Below are 15,252 nucleotides of genomic sequence, written 5' to 3'. Positions count from 1 at the left end.
CCCTCTCCCAATCTCCACAGCAGGAATGAGAGCAGAGCGACTCTGTCCAACAAACCTCACAATATCAGCCGCGGCGAATGGGTATTGACAGTTTTTGCAGCTCTGACGGCTCTGACCCCTTCTGGGTAAGTGAATCCTTCAGTTCCATGTGTCGACGTTTGGTTTTTGTACATTTATTTTGGCTCCGAGTTGCTGAGCTCGTTGCCAGGTGCCTGCCGGTCTCCTCCTAACAGCTACTTAACAGGTAGCATTAGCTTTAGCCTTAACATGAGCTAAGCCGGCCGGCTGTCTGTGTCTATAAAGGTCCAGAAAGTGGAGATGTATCTTTTTGTGCTTTGACACATGCTGACTTCTTGTTGTTGACACATCCCTTGTGTTCTCGGTATTGTTATTTAAGCTTTTTTTTACTGTGAAGGTGACAGTGCTAGCTAGCAACTCGTGTCATAGCTGTAGTAATATATAATCCGGCTACAGTCGAGTTTACGAAGCTCCTCGGCTTCTTATTCTCCGGCTTCTTGTTCGAATTCTAACGTTCCACCTTAAATGGCCCTTAAATGCCACCTTAAATGCAAACTGGAAAATTCGGACGAAAATCTGACTAATAAGTAATATAAAACTTTGGAAAGGCACTAGAATGTAACTGCTTCACCATTTAAGGTGGAGCGCCAGAATTGAACTGTTGTACCATTTAAGGTGGAACTGGAAAATTCGAGCAAGAAGCTGGCGATTTAAAAAAGTCTCGTGTCGAGCTTCTTGTTTTTCCAGTTGTTTGTAGAGTGATGCGTTTAATTCATGGCAGCGGTGATATTTGAACAGATATTTCAAGTTCCTTGCATCAGTTCTTAAAGGGGGACAATCTTTTAAAATTCCTCCACATATCAGTGGTTCAGATGGAAACGGAGTGAGTCAGGTGTGAAGTGGTTCAGATGTCTTTACGGTGGTGGTGATAGGAACCAGGGGTTGTCATGACTACAACACAAATATACACATTTTATTTACTATCCAGAACCACCAGAGAACCTACACGAGTCTTCGGAGTTTATATGGAATGTTGATGATGGAAAATAGTGGAACATCTGGAATAATACGTTTTCTTTGGGGACTATTTGGGCTCACAGCACTATGCATGTAACCCTCTGCCATAAATGGGTCTTCAGCCTTCTTAGAACTATCATAAAACAGAGTCCTCAGTCATCAGGCAGTGAATTCATAACCATTTCATGTAGGAAGTTTCTGTGAGGGAGCTGTTAGAGGTGGACGTCTGGTTCCTATCACCACCACTGTTAACAGTTCTGACTTGGTAAGGTTCTCTAGAACAAAGAGTTTCACAGTTTCCTTCCACTCTTCTAGTTCTGTATAGAACCATGAACACACACAAAAGCCTTTGCATTGTTAAATGATTCTTTGCATCATATAAGGGTTCTTCATATTGATGGAGAATGTGCTGTGGATGGTTCTATATGGAGCCTTTTTGAGAAAGGGATCTATATATCGCCAAAAAACTTTCTTCCAACATCTTCCAGATGTTTAGCCTGTGACCCTTTTGCTTCTGCTTAGAATCCTTTTCAAAAAGCATTTTTTTGAAATCCTTTTCATCTACAGCACATTCTCCATGAATCTGAGGAAAGTTTTCACGAAGCAAAAAAACATTTAATCATGCAAATGGTTCTTTGAGTGTTTATGCACTTTCTTTACTAAAGAACCCTTCAAGAACCCTTATTTTTAAGTGTGTTAAACAGAACATTTCACAGCAAACAACCCTGAATGACTCTGTTTACAAATTAACCACTTAATCACGTAGAACTTTTTGGAGAATTGTTTTCAGTGCAAAGAGATTGCACACGTGCCTTTCTGTGAGGTTGTGCTGTGAAACTGCCATGAAATAAACACTCAAGAAGAGGTTGAAGTAGCTTAGTGACAGTCCAGCGTAGAGGTGGAAAAACTGGAGTGCTGAGTTCCTCTAAAGACCTACAGTGGAACGGCTCACTCCACCCAGCGTCTATCAGCATAGCAAGTGAAGTCTGGCTCTGTTGTTCTCTTTATTGGACCATTTTGGTCTAAATAAAATGCTAATGCTCCAAAAAGTGAGAACAGTGAAGTGGGCCAGGAGCTGAAACAACCCAAAAAAAGGAATTAGGAACTAAATATTAGTGACTTAAATGGAGCTGAGTGGAAGGAAGATTACTAATATAGTCTAGTACAGAGATCTTTAAATAAAATTCAGTAAGGTCCAGTTAGAGATTTCCTCACGCAAACATCCGGAACATCATAAGGTCTAACTTGGATCATGATTCAGTGCCATATACTGTTTACTGAGGCAGTAGTTATATCAACTGAATAAAATCAAGTACAATTCAGTCAAATTTCAACAACATTTATTGTCAGTTTTCTCTTTTTAGAGCACGTCACGACTTGACTCACTTTCTTCTCTGACTGCTGTTTCTCGCCTTGTCCCTTCCTTGATCTTGAGAAAAGTCTGTGTTGTTTACATCCTAAAAATAGGCCATATTGGCCTTAGCAGATGTTCTACGAGCCACTTTTTCCACTATAAATCAGGCTGGTTGTTATTGTGTGCTGCCTACACATTGTTCAGTGACTGAAGTCTTTACGAAGGAACAGGTATATAACAGGACGTAGTGCTAGATGGTGGTTACATTGCTGCAGACTGTGGTTGCAGAATGCCATGCTGTATGTTAAAACCCTGTTAGAGAGTGTTTAATGTGATTGAAGCTTGTTTTTGACTAAAAGTGTTCATAATATGTTGGATTACATGAACATTTTTTTAAAAGCAGGGGAATCCTACCAATTTTCCAAAATTAGATGGTAAAGATGTAAACAGAGCGGTTCAGAGTGGTTTGGTGTGAAACTCTCTGATCCAGAGAAATTCCCGAGTCAGAACTGTTGACAGTCGTGGTGACAGGAACCAGACGTCCACCTCTAAAAGCTCCCTCACAGAAAAGTTGCTACATGAAATGGTTATGAATCCACTGCCTGATGACTGAGATGCTGTTTTATGATAGTTTTGGTGTAAAACGTATAGTTTTAAACCCCATTTGTGGTGGATGGATACATGCAGGGCACTTTGAGGCAAAATAGTCCTCAAAGAAAAGTAATTATTTCAGATTTTCCACTATTTTCCATCATCAGTGTTTCATATAAACTCGTGTGTAGGTTCACTGGTGGTTTTGGATAGCAAATAAACCACCCTGAATATGTCTCAATGGCAGAGATTTAATTTTATTAAATTGTTTAGTTGTTGGGTCCTGAATGCCATGTTTAAAGTGAATGAATTAAAAAAGCTAAAATAAAAAAGCTGCATTGCAAAATGTACAGAACATTTTCACGGATGTATCTATTAATATTACTGAAACTTGTGGCCTCTTCGCATTTCCTCTTCTTTCTGTTAAAAACTGCGCTTCCCCACATTATTTACATTTACCATAATGTAAATATTTTTTGAGAGAATTTAAGATCCTCATTTTTAAGGGAAATCAAAAATTTATGTAATTATAAATTGTAATTATAATGTAATTAAATTTACATTACAAAAATGCAGTGTTATTGATATCGACAGTATTATGTGTTTTTTTTTTTTTTTTTTTAATTAAAAAAAAAAATTCTTTTCAAAAGATTTTCCCAGTACGCAGAAAATTACCAAAAAAAAATCTAAATCTGTTCTGAAGTACTATAGTTTAACACCTATGCTGATACAGTTAACATAGCCAAGCATTAAAAATCATATCTCAGTATTGCAGCTTATATCAGCATTAGGGGTGGGTGATATGGAAAAAATACAGTATCACAATACTTGAAAATGTGTTTGCGGTACTTATTACATTATTCTGTTTTTGGTAAGTGGTAATGTCGAAATGATAATGGTGTCAAAATGATGAATATGATTATAATAAAATGATTTTTATTGAACACATGCTGCCCTGCACTAAATCCAATGTAACCGGTCTAATCATGCACTCTTTGTAAAGACACATGCAGCAGATCAGCGTTATTTTCTTACAGTATCCACAGTACGCTCAGAAATGCATACTGTAACATCATTTATCACGATAATGATAAAGTATTGTCATATCGGCCACCCTAAAGAGCAGCCTGTCTTTATTTTAGAATAAAGGAGTCTCTGTTCTGGGTTATAAACTCTTCTTGACCAAACTCACTCATAGGATTCACTTCACTTCCCAGTAAAGGGTTCTTCAGTGTTAATAGAGCTTCGCTCTCCAGCACAGGTCATTACTTTGGTGGGCACTTAGGCCTCGGTCTGTACACTTAACCCTGTATTTATGTTGTTTCCATAGAAGTAGGCACCAGTGTTGATCTCCGTTTCTTTGGCTTCAGCGAAAGAATCCATTGTTTAAAGTCTCTCAGACGACTGCAGAGCCGCAGTTTCACGCTAGTGGAACGCAAAGTCCTTATAGGAAAAGTTGAGCGGTTCGAGCATCTCATTCATTTCAACGTTTGTTCTATGTACCTCATTATTTGTAAGTCGCTTTGGATAAAAGCGTCTGCTAAATGTAATGTAATGTAATGTAACCAGTGGCTGCTCTCCTCATTTATAATGTCTAGTTTGTGTAATATTTACTCAGTGAATCTCTACATTCGTTCAAACCAACGTTTGTTCGTGCCTAAAGCTTAAAATGTAACATTAGCCCAACACAAATTCATCACTAATTTATTGGAAACCCACATAAAATGTCGGCACATGCGCTGAATGCCACTAGGCTTGAACCTGTTGGAGTGAAACTACTGGTGTGAAACTGTGTGTCTGTGGCTCTGCAGGTGGATATTAATGGACAAAGTCCTTAAAGAAAAACTTTTTTCCTCACTCGGTTGTGACTGAATGAAAAATGACCATCTCTTTATGTTCTCAGGATTGGAACCGCACATGGCACACACACAACCCAGACCTGACCCGGTGTTTTCAGAACACTCTGCTGGTCTGGATCCCCTGCGTCTACCTCTGGTTGTTTGCACCATTCTACTTCTTTTACCTCAAAAGCCATGATTGTGGATACATATGTATGACCCACCTCAACAAAGCCAAAACAGTGAGTATGAAACAAAATATCATTTATATCAGGCATAACATTATGACCACCTCCTTGTTTCTACGCTCATTGTTCATTTTATCAGCTCCACTTACTGTATAGCTGCACTTTCTAGTTCTACAGTTACAGACTGTAGTCCATCTGTTTCTCTGATATTTTATTAGCCCCCTTTTACCCTGTTCTTCAGTGGTCGGGACCCCCATGGACCATCATAAAGCAGGTACTATTTGGGTGGTGGCTCTTTCTCAGCACTGCAGTAACACTGACGTGGTGGTGGTGGTGTGTTAGTGTGTGTTGTGTTGGTACCAGTGGATCAGACACAGCAGTGCTGGTGGAGTTTAGAAACACTGTGTCCACTCACTGTCCACTCTATTAGAGACTCCTACCTTGTCAGTCCACCTTGTAGATGTAAAGTCAGAGACGATAGCTCATCTGCTGCTGCACAGTTTGTGTTGGTCATCCTCTAACCCTTCATCAGTGGTCACAGGACGCTGTTGGCTGGATATTTTTTGTTGGTGGACTGTTCTCCTATTCTCAGCCAGTAGTGACGCTGAGATGTTTAAAAACTCCAGCAGCACTGCTGTGTCTGATCCAACCAGACCAGCGCAACACACGCTAACACCACCACCACCTGCTCTGTGAGGGTCCATGGGGGTCCTAACCACTGAAGAACAGGGTAAAAGGGAGTAACAAAGTATGTAGAGAAACAGAAGGAGTGCAAACTACAGAACTACAAAGTGAACCTATGTAGTAAGTGGAGCTGATAAAATGAACAGTGAGTGTAGAAACAAGGAGCTGCTCATATTGTTTTGCCTGATCAGTATATATATTGTATTAATTGATGTAATAATAAAATAAAAATTGATGTTTATAAAACAGATTTTAGGCACTCACGCATTCATTCTCTCTCTCTCTCTCTCTCTCTCTCTCTCTCTCTCTCTCTCTCTCTCTCTCTCTCTCTCTCTCTCTCTCTCTGTCTCTCTGTCTCTCTGTCTCTCTCTCTCTCTCTCTCTCTCTCTGTCTCTCTCTCTCTCTCTGTCTCTCTGTCTCTCTGTCTCTCTGTCTCTCTCTGTCTCTCTGTCTCTCTGTCTCTCTGTCTCTCTCTCTCTCTCTCTCTCTCTGCCTCTCTGTCTCTCTCTCTCTCTCTCTCTGCCTCTCTGCCTCTCTGCCTCTCTGCCTCTCTCTGCACACTTGTGTGTGTGTGTTCGCCCACACGCTCTTGCATGCACCCCTGACACATCACTGTTCGCATGAGCCAAGACTTGGACTCATTATAATTTTTTAACATGGTTGATTTTGTCCCAGCATCAACATAAAGACTGATGACACAACTCTAACAAAACTCATGATTTTATTCCGACAATGGAAATTTTTCTGCAGCAATGAACTCGTTTGGTAAAAGGCCGACATGAGAAACTGTTTCAGAGATTCCACTAACATGGAAATGGAACATCTCAGTAGAGGAAATCCTACCATTTTAATAGCAGTAGTAGAATATTAAAGAAAACGATTTAATAGAAAAGCTTTCACTTTAGCCTCTTATTCTCTAGGGTTCATTTTGGTTTGTCCATCAGAATTTATGTGACCAAATCGTAAGGCAAATTATTCAGTAACTGCATGAAATAAATGTAGATTTTTATTTTATTTATTTTTTTTATTATTTTACTCCACTCAAATTAACAGAATGTGTTTTCTGATCACACATATTGCTCTATGCTTACAATTTACTGCTGAAAGCCAAAAACAGACGGTCTTTGTATCATTTTATATAAATCATTTTTACGGAGCAGATCACTGAAGAGACGCCATCTGTTTTATAGTTTTTCCCAGATTTGTGGAAAAATGAGTCGATTTTTCAGTAGAAAATTAAATTGTGAGTTCAGCTTCTTTTATTATAAGTGTTTAAAATGACATCACCAGCTATTTGACTGGAGAGAAGACAGTTACAGCCTCATATGTCCCCCACCATTTGAATGTAGCTTATGCAGAATATGATGAAGTGGGTTTTGGACCCACCGGTGCTCCCAAGGAGTTGTAGAGGCTAGGAAACCTCACTAACATTCCTCCCCTATGATCTTATTTACTTTGTGTTTTCAGTTTTGTTTGAGGATATTCTGTATGGTGTGATCTGCTTTAGTTCTTTGTGAAACAGCAGTGCTTCTCCTCTTATTTTCGTCTTGGAGTATTTGTTCAAGATAATTTTTCTTATCTCAGTGTTTTTCTTCTCTCCTTGTAGGTTATTGGGTTTCTGCTATGGATTATCTGCTGGGCAGATGTTTTTTACTCTTTCTGGGAAAGAGGCCACGGAGTCGCAAGCGCACCCGTTTACCTAGTCAGCCCCACAATGCTTGGCATTACCATGGTGAGATATTAGTATGGAACAAATATTAATTTGGTGCTTCTTTCAGAAAAAATGCTTCAATTTTAGATTGTAAAAATATCTACAATCTTAAAAAATGTGAATTATAATAACAATAATACTAAATAGGAGAAGGCCACTTTATTGAGTCCGCCTACTTGTATCTCCACTCACTGCCCATTTAATCAGCTCCACTGACCATATAGTTTCACTTTGTAGTTCTACAGTTACAGACTGTAGTCCGTCTGTTTCTCTGCATACTTTGTTACCCTGTTCTTCAGTGGTCAGGACCCCCATGGACCCTCACAGAGCAGGTACTATTTGGGTGGTGGGTCATTCTCAGCACTGCAGTAAGACTGACATGGTGGTGGTGTGGTGGTGCGAGTGGATCAGACACAGCAGTGCTACTGGAGATTGTAAACACCTCAGTGTCACTGCTGGACTGAGAATAGTCCACCAACCAAAAATATCAAGCCAACATCGTCCTGTGGTCGGCGTCCTGTGACCACTGATGAAGGACGAGAGGATGACCAACACAAACTGTGCAGCAGCAGATGAGCAATCTGCTCTGTCTTTACATCTACAAGGTGGACTGACAAGGTAGAAGTTGAGTGGACAGTGAGTGGACACAGGGTGTTTAGTCTTCACTGGAAAAACCAGAACCAAAAAATATTGCCAAGCACAAACTTCATCTTGTATAAAATATTCAAAAACATCTTGTACTGTGTGTGTTATGGAAAGTAGGGTGTGCGGCCTACTGGGATAGCCAAAGGTAGCGTGCAGTAAAAGTACCTTTTCAAAGAGAACTTGTGTAGAGATGCAACAATAGCTGCATAAAAAGCTACTGAAGTACTGAGCAACTTCTAGAACTGCAGCAGAATGTCTTAGAACAGCCAGCATTTATCAGCACAGGAACTAGGAAACTGTAATTGGCTTTTTATTCAGATTTTCCATTCTGCCTTAAATGGGACCTGAAGCTGTGCAGCTCTGTTCTTGTCTTTTTGGATCTCACTGGTCTTCAATGCTGAAGTGAGAGAAGTGATCAATAGTAAAGCTGAACCAACACAGAAACTAAATGTTATAAACTAAAACTGAGGTAAAGGTGGGTTATTGTATTGTATTATACACTGTTATTGCCAGTGTACTTGAATAGAGGTATCCGTCATTCAGAAATACTCAGGAAGGTACAAATCAATTAAAATGAATGGAGCTGATTACTGCAGCGCTCTGGTGAGAACACATTGAGCGTTGAGGAACTTGATTTGCCCACTTTCATTCTTTATTTACGTTATTTGCATGCTGATCTCAGAGAAAAGCCACAGGCTATTATCTAAAGTGGATCTAGTCATAGTCAATGTTTATTGTATGTGCATGTTTGTCCTACAGTTGCTGGCTACACTTTTGATCCAGTATGAGCGGATAAAGGGAGTCCAGTCCTCTGGGATAATGCTCAATTTTTGGCTTGTTGCTACAGTGTGTGCTACAGTTACCTTTCGATCCAAAATCCTGCAAGCAGTTAATGAGGTGAGCTTGAAACTACAGCGTAAACTGTCCATCACTGCCCAGACGCTGATGATGATACAATGAGACGAAACAAGTATTTAGAAACTTGTTTTTTTCCCCCCAGTGCATTACTTAAAAATACATATTTTTCTATGTTAAATATCATGATTAGGGCTGCATGATAAATCATATTTTTATTGTTATCACAATGTGAGCTTCCATGATAAACACATTGTTAGAGCAGCTATGACAACAGATCTACTTGCCTCACACATGCAGCGCCAGAGAGATGTAGTTACGTTACTGGCACAAACCGGTACAAGCCTGCTTCTCTGCTCTGGGACTGAACCTTCTCTCCCACGTGGGAGACAGGTAGCTTAACCATTCAGCCAGACAACAACTACAAAACACACTCAGACACATTTATGTCCCCACAACTCAGCTTTAATGGAAACTTAACTACAGAACGCATGCTGAGGGGTACTAGACTGTTCCTTGGATGGAATCCTCAAGGATCTGTCTCAGTACCTTTAATCAGGGAACATAACTGAACAATAATCCACTGAAATGATGATATTTTCTAAGCTGTACTGATTCTACACACCCGCCTTGACTCCAGGCTTTTATTTTACTGTTCTGTTTTAAAACACTTGTACACAAGGTACAATACGAACTTTTCACCTCGAAAAACTACTTTAAGATTCACAATCAGACCTTAAAACCACTGCTGTACCATTTGAGGGAACATTTACGCTGTTTGTACCTTCATGAACGAAAAATGTACCTGAACAGAACCTTTATTCATAACCGTGTGCTTTGAATGTTGATCCTGTATATTTTCTCCTCTTCTTAGCCGGCCACTGTAAATGTATTCCGATACACCACCTTCTACATCTACTACGCCCTGCTGCTGATCTCCCTCATCCTGTCCTGCCTCTCCGACCAGCCTCCTCTGTTCTCTCAGGCAGTCAAGGACTCTGTGAGTACAGTCTTCAAAGCTAATTTCTGTGTGAATTGGACCGCTGACAGATGATGATATGGTTAACAGGGTTGTTTGTTTGTGCAGAATCCATGTCCAGAAGCCGGAGCTTGTTTTCTCTCCAAGATCAGCTTCTGGTGGATCACAGGGTGAGGAAAACAGTTAGGATTGATCTTAAAGCAGTAGTTTCCCAAAAAAGTAACCAATTTCTCTTCTTACTCCAGATGTAATCAGTGAGCCAAGACATGTTTAGTGTCTAAGGGTTGCTTCAAGGCTAATGTAACCAAGAAGCTATAGACGTTCACCCACCAGTTAGCATGGTGCTGTCTGTGTACCAACATCCTCACACTTGACTCCAACTATGTGGAGTTGTTAAGTAATCTCCAAGTCCCCTTTTACACCTGGTTCTTTCATGCTTCTCTAGTGATCAGGACTAAAGCTGGATAAAAATAGTCCACATATAAAAGCAGGTGTAAGTGTGTCCATTTTAAAACCACTACAGTCACATTTCAGACAGATGTTATTAAATCCCTTTGTCTTTTCAAACCACATTCAGCAACCCATACCCCTCCCAGTGTTGTTGCCACGCCTCCTTTTGCTCTTCTATATATGGGGAATATGCCACCCACTAGGCTGCCCCCTAAGTACTGAAACTCTTTTGATTCATTTTGATTCATTTGAAGTGCAGTGTGTACGCTTCTTTTTTCCAGCTTATTGTTCACATTTTCCCATTCCACGTAAAAAGGTGTAGCAGCTAGGCTACATTCAGGCACCTATGCTTCTTGTTTCAGTTTTCCAGCTCCACCTTAAAAGGTGCAGTAGCTAGGCTACGTTCAGAGGCCTCAGCTTCTTGTTTGAATTTTCCAGGTCCACCTTAAAAGTTGTAGTAGTTAAGACTGCATTCAAGTTCCTCAGCTTTGTGTTCGAAGATTCCAATTTTTTTTCATCACTCACCTCAGCTTCTTGTTTGAATATCGCCGTTCTACCTTAAAAGGTACAGCAGCTAGCACCTCAGCTACTTGTTTAAATTTCCCATTCCACCTTAAAAGGTGTAGCAGCTAGGCTACATTCAGGCACCTTTGCTTCTTGTTTGAATTTTCCAGGTCCACCTTAAAAGGTGCAGCAGTTAAGATTAAACTCAGGCGCCTCAGCTTGTTGTTTGAAATTTCCCATTCCACCATGAAGGTGCAGCGGTAAAGACTACATTCAGGCGCCACAGGTTCTTTTTCGACTTTCAGTTCCACCTTAAAAAGGACAGCAGCTAGGCTACATTCAGGCACCTCAGCTTCTTGTTTAAATATTCCAGTTCCACCTTAAAAGGAGTTGTAGTTAAGACTGCATTCAAGTTCCTCGGCTTCGTGTTCGAAGCTTCCCAATCCACCTTAAAAGGTGCAGCAGCTAGGCTACATTCAGGTGCCTCGGGTTCTTGTTTGAATTTTCTAGTTCAACCTTAGGTGGTCACTGTCTGGGGAGAGCAAAACAAAACGTGAGGAGGGCGACGTTTTCACAGGGGGGGCTAACGTGCACGCGCGGCCAGAACGGCAATGAAAACAGAGAGAGAAGCTCAGATTTTACACACCTACACACACACACAGAGGGGCGTGGCTTCATTCTCTGCCCAGGACACTGTTTCTTCACTGTGTCTTTACATAGAAAAGTTGTTTGCTGCTGTATTAATGTTTAAAATGTCATAGAACCTTTAAGCTTACCTGATCTGGCTAACCGAGGTCTTTTGATACATTCAGAGTCCGTATTGAGCTGAAAGTCATGTGACCAGCCTGAGGGAGGTTTCATTAAGTCACATTTTAAATATTTTTTTGGTCTGCTAAAATGAAGCGCAAGCTGTTGGTCCATGAATAGGATGTTTTGACCTACAATACACTTCTTTCCTCTCTCTGATCCCAGATCTTGGACTGTTGTTGACCTTGTTTACCTCACAAGCTTTCAAACAGAAGCCAAACAATGTCTGTCTTTTTATTTTAATATTAGTATGTTTGTGAGAGGCTGGGCGTCACTACACAACTTTCTAAAATCTTGACAGTTTTCTAAAACGGAGCTCATCACAAACTGAATACCAGTTTGTCACAGAACGTCTTGTTTTGTCGTGAAGCGCTCAGACTAGACGACAGGGCACAGAGAGAGAGTAACACACAGAACGAGTTTGGACTATAAATAAGAATGCCCAGAAATCCTCAGATCACATGACCCAAACAGAGCTGAACTCATTAGACCTGTTTGTGCTTTCATATACAGTGAAACGCTGTGTATTACAGTTGGAGCTGGAGAAATGTTTCACTACAAACTGGCAGCTGAGCTGAAACTGTAAAGAGAGTTTATAAACATGACATTGTCTCTTATCTGTGTTTTACACTCAGCTCCTCTGTCTCTGCTGTTCATGAGCATTTCTTCTCCTGTTTCTCTGCTCTTTCAGCTCTGATTGGCTGTTTGAATCACCGGTTGAGTAAATCTCTGACCTTCTAACACTGCAGGACTCGTGAACGTTTTGAGTCATAAATATCAGACATGTTTGACAATATCTCAGGGTCTCTGATCACTGCAGAGTTTGATCGGAGGGATAAAGATTCACTCATTTCTCCTCTTACGCTACCAATCATCATGTAGTGCAAGCCCAGCTTACATAAACACTTAAAGCACAGATAGATAAACTTCTGTTCAGTGCCTGAAACGTTTGCAATGTAATGTACCCTAAAGTAATGACTGCTTCCAGCATGAGAAGTTCCATGAAAGGACGTTATAGAGTTCCTGACTGTCAGTGGAATGTGGCTCCTTCAGTCTGAGAGGAGATGAAACCCCTGAGCAGAAAGTGTTCTGCGTTCTCCACTCCAATAAGAGTGAATCCGCAATCACAATGAAAGAGCCGTGAGTGCAGCGACACCTGATATGCTCAACGAAGTATGGATGAGTTTGACTGTGGCGTTGATGTTGTCCGTACAGCTGGAGGACGTCATATTGAGCACTTGTAAAATGACATTTATAAACTTTATGCTCATTTAAACCATTTACAGGTTATTACATTGATCTGTAATGATTTACAAGTGAAATAAATGATTTTAGAACCGGATGAATCTTTTGGAATCACCCTGTATTTAAGCTCTCCTGGTCTGGTTAACCGAGGCCTTCAGGTTTGTTTGTTATTGAATAAGCGTCTGTCTTTCTGTTGCAGGATGATGATGCAGGGCTACAAACGGCCGCTGGAAGAGAAAGATTTATGGTCACTAAATGAGGAGGACCGCTCTCGGGCAGTGGTGCCACAGCTGGTGCGGTGTTGGGACCATGAATGCAACAAGGTCAAAAGGTCAGATTCTGAACAAAGCCTATGCACATTTCACACCAGATGTGGTGATGCACGTGATAATCCAGAACCACTCCGCAGCGCTTATTTCACCCTGAGCGCTTCGCAGAGCAAGAGCGGTTGCTGTTTGTGTTGCGTTTTCACCTAATAGAACCGTCAGTACCACTTTTTGAATATTACTACCCTTATGAAGCATTTATGAATGGGTTTAAAAATAGCTTATTATTGGTTATAAATCAGTTCGTGCACACCTTACAAAAAACACTGACTTGTTTGCCTAACAGTAAACACATTCATCTATGCTGTGAATGTTCAGGTGTTGCTGGTTACTCAACTTATGGCAGCTTTATCTCAGATTCATGTTCATCAAATATAACAGTTATAACATATTAATTAAATATGTTATAACTGTTTATTCATGTTTATGTACATGGTCTTAATGAACAAATTAATAACTTAATGAACTAATTATAACCCATTCATAAACCCTTTTTAAGGGTAGTCTTATTCTAAAAGTGGTACTGAAACATCTGAATTGTCTGTTTATTACTCGTATAAACTTTATGTAGATGACCAAATCTTGACTAGCTGCCTTCACTGTTGCTGGCATTCTCACCAGGAGTATACGAAGCTCTATGTGAAGAGGAGGAGATGCATGAGTGTTCACAACATTAACATACTCAAGGGATTTCAGTCAACCTGTCAGAGTTAAAACTGCATGCGTCAAAGAAAGAAGACCCAAAGCATACTTTTGTGCTGCATGCACGCAGTCCTGCTGCGATGCTGCAATACGCGCACGGCCAGTGTGAAAGGCTACATTGATTAACATAGGAGTGTGATGCGTGCGTTATGTCATACTCAGTTACCGCATATGGTGCGAAATGGCTTTCGGACCTGTTTCCAGAACAAAATCAGAGGGTCTACACACACTCACACGGGACAGTCATGTGCTGGAGGTTAGAGTACCAGCCTTGTGACTGGAAGGTCGCTGGTTCGATCCTCAGAGCCGACAGTATGTGACTGAAGTGCCCTTGAGCAAGACACCTAAGCCCCAACTGCTTCCTGGGTGCTGTGGATAGGGCTGCCCACCTCTCTGGGCAAGTGTGCTCACTGCCCCTTAGTGTGTGTGTTCACTTGTGTGTATGTGGTGTTTCACTGCACGCATGGGTTAGATTGCAGAGGTGAAATTTCCCTGTTGTGGGACTAATAATCTTGAACTGTGGAGCTAAAATACAATATAAAACACAGTTGCTATAATAAAACAGCTGTCCGAACAGTTAACTTTTGCCTTAACAGATTTATTTGCCGGATAAGGAACACTATTTCAAACATTTTTTTAGTCTGGATACATTTTCCTGGATATATTTTATTTCTGCACTCAGAACATGTTATATACACTGTTATAAATAAAGGTTCTATTCAGGTACATTTTTCCTTCATCAAGGTACAAAGTTGAAAAGGTGAAAAGTTTGTATTTGTACCTTTTCATAACCGAATGTTTTAAAACAGAACAGTAAAGTAAAAGCCTGGAGGCGAGGCGGGTGTGTGGAGTCAGTACAGCTTAGAAAATATAATTTCAGTGGTTTATTATGATTATGGTTCAGTTATGTTCCCTGACTAAAGGTACTGACATGAATGCTTGAGGGTTCCACCCCAGGAATGAGAGGGGAATTGACTCAGTGACAGTCTAGTACCTTTTTTTTCCTCAGAGTGTAGAACATATTGAGCATAAAAATAAATTTTTTTTGGCCAAAAAAAAAAAAATCCAAATGCTTTTTCAGCTGCACTAAACTGTCCTTTCCTGTATTGAGTCGCGTGTCGCTCTCAGGTGGGGGTCTCGTGATCCTCAGTGCACGGTTTATGACTCCAGCATGCCAGATTAATCAGGTATTTAATGTAGTAAGGGAACTGTGGAGTAGTCTGAAACTAAAGCAGGAGGAAGTGCAGGTGGGCTATGTTTAAAGTGGGAGGTGGTCTATGAGAGCCCCAAAGTGAAATATGACCCTGAGCCGAGTCCAACACATGTTTAAGAAGTGAC

The 15,252-nt window shown here is 40.6% G+C and overlaps 1 protein-coding gene across 2 annotated transcripts in view; it reads left to right on the top strand.

Moving 5' to 3' along the window:
* The window catches only part of abcc1 (ATP-binding cassette, sub-family C (CFTR/MRP), member 1), a 69,893-nt gene continuing 54,641 nt past the window's right edge, over nt 1-15,252 (top strand). Inside the window, exons 1-7 of one of the 2 annotated variants that reach the window (XM_037544788.1) lie at nt 1-125; nt 4,884-5,060; nt 7,297-7,422; nt 8,806-8,943; nt 9,776-9,901; nt 9,989-10,050; nt 13,086-13,217. In XM_037544788.1, the coding sequence (XP_037400685.1) occupies nt 78-125; nt 4,884-5,060; nt 7,297-7,422; nt 8,806-8,943; nt 9,776-9,901; nt 9,989-10,050; nt 13,086-13,217 (809 nt within the window). In that variant the 5' untranslated portion in view covers nt 1-77. The remainder of the gene's footprint in view (nt 126-4,883; nt 5,061-7,296; nt 7,423-8,805; nt 8,944-9,775; nt 9,902-9,988; nt 10,051-13,085; nt 13,218-15,252) is intronic. The other variant, XM_017715473.2, reaches the window with a different exon arrangement.

Source organism: Pygocentrus nattereri, chromosome 14, assembly GCF_015220715.1.
Source record: "Pygocentrus nattereri isolate fPygNat1 chromosome 14, fPygNat1.pri, whole genome shotgun sequence".
NCBI lineage: Eukaryota > Metazoa > Chordata > Actinopteri > Characiformes > Serrasalmidae > Pygocentrus > Pygocentrus nattereri.
The sequence above is the reverse complement of the archived record's forward strand: the minus strand, read 5'-3'. Positions and strand labels throughout refer to the sequence as shown.